This window comes from Oryzias melastigma, linkage group LG10, assembly GCF_002922805.2.
Source record: "Oryzias melastigma strain HK-1 linkage group LG10, ASM292280v2, whole genome shotgun sequence".
Taxonomy (NCBI): Eukaryota; Metazoa; Chordata; class Actinopteri; order Beloniformes; family Adrianichthyidae; genus Oryzias; species Oryzias melastigma.
In genome coordinates this window covers 15,517,199-15,526,074 of record NC_050521.1, presented here as the reverse complement: position 1 = coordinate 15,526,074, position 8,876 = coordinate 15,517,199, and the positions used below count along the sequence as shown (strand labels likewise).

At 41.2% G+C, this 8,876-nt stretch overlaps 1 protein-coding gene across 2 annotated transcripts in view; it reads left to right on the top strand.

Moving 5' to 3' along the window:
* Positions 1-1,648: 1,648 nt before the first annotated feature.
* LOC112153454 (sorting nexin-2) overlaps positions 1,649-8,876 on the top strand; it is a 31,779-nt gene continuing 24,551 nt past the window's right edge. Inside the window, exons 1-2 of one of the 2 annotated variants that reach the window (XM_024283685.2) lie at positions 1,649-1,854; positions 8,058-8,157. In XM_024283685.2, coding sequence (XP_024139453.1) covers positions 1,756-1,854; positions 8,058-8,157 — 199 coding nt within the window. In that variant the 5' untranslated portion in view covers positions 1,649-1,755. The remainder of the gene's footprint in view (positions 1,855-8,057; positions 8,158-8,876) is intronic. The other variant, XM_024283686.1, reaches the window with a different exon arrangement.

The following is an 8,876-nucleotide window of genomic DNA, read 5'->3' as shown; positions in this document are numbered from 1 at the left end:
AACAGCTAGCATATTGTTAAAATATTAGTTAAACTCCAAATTAGCCTAAAAACTCGAAAACATATCTAAATTAGCTGAAACAGCTATCATGTTGCTAAAAATAAAAGCTAAACTCCAAATTACTCTAAACATCCAATAATTGCTGAACCTTTTGAATTGTGTCTCTAGCTGAAAGTTTATATGCAGAAAATCACAACTTTCAAATTGCACAAAGTTTTTGAAGGATTTGAGCCATTTTTCATTTATTTCCTCTGGAGAATATTTTGCTCATTATTTCAAAAACTCAAACGTTTATGAATACCAAAAGTATAGGCAGCAAAGCACTGAACGAGCTGAGTATTTTGATATTTGATGTTTTGATTGCTGAAATTGTTGAAGGTATCATTGAGTTTTTACATGCCGAAAAATGTATGGAATGGAGTAGAAGAATCACTATTGTGTGAATGCAGTTAAATATTCACACAATACAGACAATGAAGATGATATTACACTTTTAACTAATTGTGCAGCCTCTGTCCTTCATTAGTTTCTGGTATCAAAACAAGATTAAATCAAATGAGGTCGGCATCTGAAACAAGGAACATTTGTTTCACAAAAGATAAAGTTTTTGTCTCATTGACACAAATATAAAAAAAAGTAAGTTTTTTGTTGCTGAACGCTCACAACTTTGGTCAACTTTGCTACACACCGACTCCATATAATATAAAATAACGACTAATCGACTATTAAATTAGTTGTTGATAGTTGACTAATCTTGGCTAGTAATGATTAAAAAAAACCTGTCCAACACGCGTTTACGTGATAATTGTACTAACTGCACTGATTTTACTATCCGTTGGATCTGGCCCATCCATGGTGGTCCCTACTTTTACCCTACAGCAGCTGGGATAGGCTCCAGTGACCCAGTGACCACAACCAGAGGAGCCCGTTGAGGCATCTGGTCCGGATGCCTCCTGGACGCCTCCCTGGAGATGTGTTCCGGGCATGTCCCACTGGGTGGAGGCCCCGGGGAAGACCCAGGACACGCTGGAGAGACTATGTTTCTTGGCTGGCCTGGGAACCCCTCGGGGTCCCCCCAGAGGAGCTGGAGGAAGTTGCCGGGGAGAGGGAAGTCTGGGCATCTTTGCTTAGAGTGCTGCCCCCACGACCCGGTCCGGATGAGAGCAAGAAGATGGATTGATGGGGGGATGGATAAATGTATTTGACTGCTTTTTTTATGGCATACATTTTAATTTTTGCGATGTATATTTGTGTTGCTGCACCTTGTTCAGCATTTACCAGAGTTGAAAAGCTGTTTTTTTTTGTTTATTTAATAAACTGGATGAGGATTTCTGCTAGTCCGGATTTCTTTTTTTAATGTTCCTGCATGGAATTAGAATTTCTTTCATTAGCTTGTTTTTAACACATAATATTTTATATGTGTTTTATTATTTAATTTATGCCATTTATTTTTTAAGCATCAATTCGTCTTTTTTACTGTTTTTCTAATCTCTACATTGTGAAACAATTGTAACAATTACCTTCTAAGCATTTTTCTTTTGTATAAATTGTAACTGTTAGTTACATGGTTTCATTTGAGTTGGAAAGATTTTCATGAATTTTAGAGGAGCCGAAATTTTAAATGAAAGTTAGAGTGAGACCTCCTGTCTGAGCCTTTCCCCAGAATCCCTCTGGTCACGTGACAGGGGCGGGCGCGCCTCCTGTCAGCTGACTGCGGTCTCGCGGCGTGTGTTAGCCGTTAGCGGTTACTCGAACATGGCGGACTCTATCAGGGACCCTCCAGCGGAGAACACCGACTTCCAGGAGCTGGAGGACGGGGAGGACCTGCTCCTGGAGTCCGCTGCCGCGCGGGAGGTGAGAGGCAGGGTGGGGTGTCGGGCCGGTGGAGGGGGGGCTCTGCTGCAGGTGGACCGGGGGGTCAGGAGGAGCTGCGGGCTTCAGAGCTCCTAAAGTGGGTCGTTTTTCCAAAAAGGTTCGGAGGAAAATCCGGTTCTGATGCGTTTTCAGTGACATGAAACGAACAGAAAGATTCTGACAGAAACATGGGGCGGTGGTTCTGAGGGGGTTCGGAACCACTGAGGTTCTAAGGGGGGAAAAACGCAAAATAGGTGAGTTTGCAGATGGTCAGGTGACAGTCACACAGGTATGGGCGGTGCTTTCAGGGCAGGCTGGGAAAACGGGAATCATTCGAGAACAGGATTTTCCTTCAGTTTTGCCTTCAGTGAAACTCCATGAATGTGTTTGGACTGAAGTTCGGCTGCAAGAATGAAGTGAAGCTAAAGAACCGAGAAGAAGGGATCGAGTCAGGGAGTCCGCATTGTTCCGGACTGAAACCTGAGCCCTGCAGACCGCTCACATGACAACATCCAACTATTAAGTAGAAAATTACATTTCCTCCGCAAATCCACGGGAATGCTGGAAGCTGCAGTTTGTTTACTGAAACTTTCCATCTTGTTTATGGGTTCTAATGTGATCAAATTCCCTTTAATCTGGTCCAGTTTTCTCTTTCCATCCACAGAAATCCTTTAGAAACTCAGAAATGATCAGGAATCACTGGGATTTCTACTGATTCGACCAACAAATATGAGAGTCCGCTGTCTTTGAATAGACCTGTGCAGCTCAGTGTTTCCTCAGAAAGGAATTGAAGCTGCAAATTTCAGACTCACTCCAATGAAAACAGTGTTTTTAATGTCATCGTTGCACTTTTCTGATGATGGAGGACAGATGTAAAGAAACTAAAACTTAAAACCGCATTTCTGAGTATTTTGTAGGGCAAACGATTGTTTTATTAGTCGACTAATAAAACAGACATCTCTGAGATGAACTTCTAAAGAACTCCTGCCGCTCTGCAGAAACTATGTCCTGGAGTTTTTTTTTTATTACTCTGGCTACAGAAAGCTGAGTCCTAATGAAAAGGGAAAACTTTTACAGAAGACGAAAGATGATCGGAGTGGGACTAAACATGGGTTTGTGGCTCGGCTGTGTTTTGAAAACACCATGAAAATGGTAATCTGAGATGATCCGTCTTTGGCAGAAAAGGGAACAATGAAGTCGGCTGTTTAGTGGTTTTGTTGGCGCTGGGTTTCCACCTCACAGGTGGTGTCATGGTGGACTGAACATTACTGCTGCTGACGGAGAGGATGGTGGAGCTCAGAGGGGCTGCAGTCTGCTGCTCTCATCATCTTTATCAGATGATTTCTGATCTGAAATGATGGTTTAGGGGTTGTAAATAAATAAAATCCATACTTTTAATCAGTTTTAACAATATTTCTTTCTGATCCATGAAATCCACCGATTATCTTAACTGTTCACCCCTTCAGTCTGCACAGATTTCACCAGCACAGTTTGTGTCTGCAGAGCAGATGCTCGTCCTGCAGGACGTCATTCTGCTGAAGAGCTTTGTCAGGTCTCTGCAGATCTTTCTGCAAACTCCTGAATGCTTTTCACCACGTGTCGAAGTCAAGGCTCGGGGGCCAGATCATTCTAGTAAAATATTCAAAGTTATTAAGGTTTAAGTTGATTTATTCTGGAATAATATTCCTGCCTTTTTATTATTCAAAATTATGTTAAAAGTTATGGTTTTAAAATGTTATTCTGCTAGCATTTTGGACTATACTATGATTTTTAGGCTTTTTTGGAGTTTAGCTAATATTTCAGCTACATGCTCGCTGTTATGGCTAATTTAGGCTGTTTTGGAATTTAGCTAATATTCAGCTACACGTTAGCTGTTTTGGCTAATTTAGATTTTTTAAGGCTATTTTGGAATTTAGCCAATATTTCAGCTACATGCTAGCTGTCTTGGCTAACTTCCTTTTTTATAGTTTTTTTAGGCTAATTTGGCATTTAGCTAATATTTTAGCTGGCTATCAGTTTCAGTGTTTTTATCTATTGTTACGTCCACAGGTGTCTAGGACTGGATGGTTGCACAACATAAGGACACACACAACGAATGAAGATGAAAATTATATATTTAATGAACACAAAATGGGGAGGAGGGGAGGTAGGGACCAAGGTTGGGCCAAAGGAATGAAAAGAAAACAAAACACAGCCTAGCTACTTCTAATCTAAAACTAAAACAAGAAAACAAAAAAGCTCCCTGACTAATCTACTAAATGAGGACCAAAACTTACAGGGGGTGGCACCAACCAAGTTACCTAGTGTCTCTAACAGAAGGCAAGCTACGCAGAGTGTACAGGGTACCCCGTCTTACCTGTCCACAACCTCCCACACACTCCAGTAAACAAAAGGGCAAAGCTACACAAGAGTCGGGTGTAAGCATGAAGGAGGGCCTCTTTCTCAGTCAGCCTGCTCAGCTTTTATGCCGTCCAGGTAGCTGGCTCTGGAGGCTGGTTGGTGTGCTCTTTAGCTGTCAGGTGTGTCCAATCAGCCGAGGTGCTGCTCAGCTCATGCAGAGGAAGAAGGGAGAACAACATTAGACAAACACTCTGCATGTAACACTATCAATTTTAGCATCTTCAGTCTCCAAATTCATTTTATAGCATTCACACTAGCATTATGACAGGTAATGCTTTATATCTAGTTCATAATTATGTTAAAAAGTTACTGTTTTTAAAATGTAATTTTAGTGTTCAATAAATGTTTATCCTGTTCGGTCCGCGACCTCAGGTGTGTTTTGGCTTTTAGCCCCCTGTGCGATTGAGTTTGGCACTCCTGCTCCTCAGCATCACCATGATCATCATGTCTGTTTGTTCTTAACCTGAAACCTGAACTAGTTTCAGCTCGACTCACACCTCTGACCTGATCTAAGGGTTTACTGAAGTCTTGTCAGAAGATCAGAGATGTGGAGCTGAAACTGCAGGCTGACTGTTTGAGCCGTCTTTAAGGAGGAGTGAGACCTCTGTGAAACAGGATCTCTGATGTGTAGCTCTGAAGGGCAAACGGTTGATGTCTCACACAGGCATACACACCCATTCTGGTGTTTTTGTCATGTCAGCATGGCAGCTTTCATTGCTGTGATGATTGACTTCCCTGTGTGTTGCTGCAATCACGGATGTGTGTATCTGTGTGTGTTGGGTTTACGTTTGTCTGTAAAACTGAGTGCAGGTCCATTAAGTTTTTCTTTCGTCTCTCTTCAGTTTCAGCTCAAACTTGGTTGTTTTCTGGAGTTGTTTCAGTCATTACTTCAGTTTCTCTGCAGACACAGAATACCTCTGAATGCGTACAAGAAGAATAGATTTCATTCATCATTTTGATCAGGAATCTTAAAATGAAACATCTCCCAGGTGCTTGTACAGGTCAGTTCCAGATTTGATTGTTTGGAGTTTTGGAGCGTTGGCATGGCAACCCACACCAAAAAGCTAAGTTTTTACAAGAAAATGACTCAAATGTCCAACTTTATTCAATTAGGCGTAAGGTGGGATGTCATAAACACCTTCACTAATCCTTATCCACTAAAACACTATATAGTGTGGGACTATCTAGTGCCCTGGATTTTTAAAGCAATTCAGACACCATACTCACTACTTTTAATTTTTTCAAATGGGAAAAGTGACGTCACTGATTTCAAGTGAAAACCTAATCAATAAAAGCATGTTATAACTATTTATGAATCCGTTGTGTTCTGATGATGAAAACAAATTTCAATCTTTTTTTTCACAGTGCATTGTGGTCTATATTCCCCCGATCTAGTGAGCATCGGTGCATACTGTCCTTTTTTCATAGAGAATTCTGTGAAATTTCTAAGGCTCTGGATTTTGGAATTAATTCCAAACTAAATCAACTATAAAATGTCAAACACACTTTATAGCAGGAGTGTCAACTCAATCGCACAAGGGGCCAAAATCCAAAACACACTTTAGGTCGAACATGATAAACTTTTATAAACACTGTAAAACTAAATTTTTGAAACTTTAAAATCGTAACTTTTTAACATAATTATGAACTAGATATGTAGCATTACCTGTAATAATGCTAGTGTGAATGCTGGAAAATGAATTTGGCCGCTTAAGATGCTGAAATTGTCAGCTAAAAATGCTGAAGCTGATAGCTAGCTAAAATATTAGCCAAATGCCAAATTAGCTTAAAAAACAAACACACAAAAATTTAGGTAGTCAAAACAGCTAGCATGTAGCTGAAAAATAGCTAAATTCAAAATAGCTTATAAAGTAAATGCCAAAATAGTCCAGAAAGCTCACAGAATGGAAATTTTTAAAACTTTAAAACCGTAACTTTCGAAAAATAATTAATAATAAAAATGCAGGAATATTATTCCAGAATAAATCAACTTAAACTTTCAATATTTTTTATTCTCCATAAAAATATACTTTTTCAAAATGATACAAGTTAGAAATAAGCCCATGATGACATTGGGCCATTAATAACAATAAAATCTGAGCTGTATCTCTTGTGCTATCCTAGGCATGTTTGCATTAACAGTGGGGTCATCTGGACCCCAAAGCATACTTTTTATTTCAAGGATTTTTTTTTATCTTTACTGGTGTCTGTGGCAGACATAAAATCCTGTCTGCCTTTGTCACTGGGGGATCAAACATCAATGTCAGGGCGGGGTCATCTGGACCCCATAAGAGAGTATGAGGGTTAAACAAATTGGACTCCAACCTCTAGTGGTCATTTGAGAAACTGCAGCATCTGATCATTTCTGTTTTCGTCAAACACTGGAACAGAAGACAGAGGCTGATGTCTTCTTTAGTTTTGGTGTTGGACATCACCTGTCAGGTACACGTCATGCCAATGTACATCATGTCAAATCTGGAAAAAAATTTGTTAGCGGCCATCTTGAATACAAAAGATACTGCAAAGTGTTCAAGACTGCAGGAGGTACGGGCCTCAGTGGAGGTTTGGGTCCTCCTCAAAGTCTCCCTCCTTTTTATTTATTTATTTATTTTTTATTAATCAGATGTAATTTTTGGATTTTCAAAATGAAATGTTAAAATTCTACTAGACTCGTTTTTAACATTTTAGGTTTTTAATTGTAAAAGTTTTTTTTTCTTCTTTAGTCGAATGCTTTTATTTTGAAATAATTGGCTGCATAAAAACATGTCCTGAAGGATGACTATGAGTGGACACACTTGTTTCCTCAGTGCATGTGTGTGTGTGCGTTTCCTCTGACCTCTGCTGAGTCAGGAGGGAGGAAGCTCCTGCTATCATCACTCATTTCCTTCCCTCTTGTTCGTTCTTTCCTCTTTCTGTCCTCTCAGCGAGCCCCGCCCCCCAACCCCATCACCTCCACCACCTGGTCTCCAGCTGTGAACTGATCCCTCCGTCTGTCTGCTCTCATTCATCACTAGCATATTTCCTGCTGTGACCTGAGAAGCCTCCACCTGCTGATCGGGTTTTCCTACGTCTTCTCGGCTGCTTCAGATGAACCAGCAGAACGTTCATGTTTGTGATTTACTGAAGCAGCTGAGGGTCTGATCGTTCTGGACAGACGTGTAGTGAAGCTCCTGGAAGGGCAGACATCTGAACACAGGAGCTTTTAATGTGATGTTCAGCTCTGAGACGATTTTAGATTTCTAATCTTTACAAAACGGTTTTGGTGTTAAAACAGGTTTCTGGTCCAGCCAAAGTCTTTGTTCCTGAAGTTCCTGTTGCTGGACTTTGGGTTTTCAGCCTCTGGTTGTTTTGTTGTGTTTAAGTGAAATTTGATTCTTTTCTGGGGATGTAACAATTCATTTTAACGATTCGATTTACATCACAATTCATGATTGATAATCCAAAAGATAGTTTATTTTGGTTCATTTTGAGCGATCCGATTCACTGACCTAAAGTGGGTTCAGGACATCTTCATCCCAAACTTCCAGCAGTGTGAGAAGAATACCTGGTACTGAACAGTGCAGGTGAAGTTTCCCAGATTCCTTGTATTTTATAACCTTTGTATTTTATGACCTAAACCATTATATGTATAAGGGTTTAGGTCGATTTGATAAACATTGTTTCTCAGACAGATTGATCTACCGGTAGTTGAATTGTTGGAATAGAAATCGATTCATTGATCAAGTCAATTACTGGTCACATCCCGACAGTTTTCTGTTGTTTTCTGAACAGTAATTCACTCTAATGTGTCTCTGTGTGTTCAGTCTGAACCAGCCAGTCTCCCTGCTGTGGACATCAGCACCAAGACCAATGGGCCAAAACAGGACTCGCTGTTTGATGAGGACACAGAAGATCTGTTTGCAGGTAACCTGCTACTCACAGAGGAGTTCTTAGACTGAAAATCTGCCCAGAAAAAAGTTTATTTCTGTGTAGAAGTTTAATTTCTACAAAGCTCTGATGTCAGTTCAGACATGCCCAGGAACCTGCAGTGATGTTCTGGTGTGTAGTTCAGGAACCTGCAGTAATGGTCTGGTGTGTAGTTCAGGAACCTGCAGTAATGGTCTGGTGTGTAGTCCAGGAACCTGCAGTCACGTTCCGGCGTGTAGTTCAGGAACCTGCAGTCACGATCCGGCGTGTAGTTCAGGAACCTGCAGTCACGTTCCGGCGTGTAATTCAGGAACCTGCAGTCACGTTTCGGCGTGTAGTTCAGGAACCTTCAGTCACGATCCGGCGTGTAGTTCATGAACCTTCAGTCATCTTCTGGTTTGTAGTTCAGGAACCTGCAGTCACGTTCTGGTGTGTAGTTCAGGAACCTGCAGTCACGATCCGGCGTGTAGTTCAGGAACCTTCAGTCACGATCCGGCGTGTAGTTCAGGAACCTGCAGTCACGTTCTGGTGTGTAGTTCAGGAACCTTCAGTCACGATCCGGCGTGTAGTTCAGGAACCTTCAGTCACGATCCGGCGTGTAGTTCAGGAACCTTCAGTCACGATCCGGCGTGTAGTTCAGGAACCTGCAGTCACGTTCTGTTGTGTTGCAGAAGCCACAGAGGAGGTGTCGCTGGACAGTCCGGAGAGGGACGTTT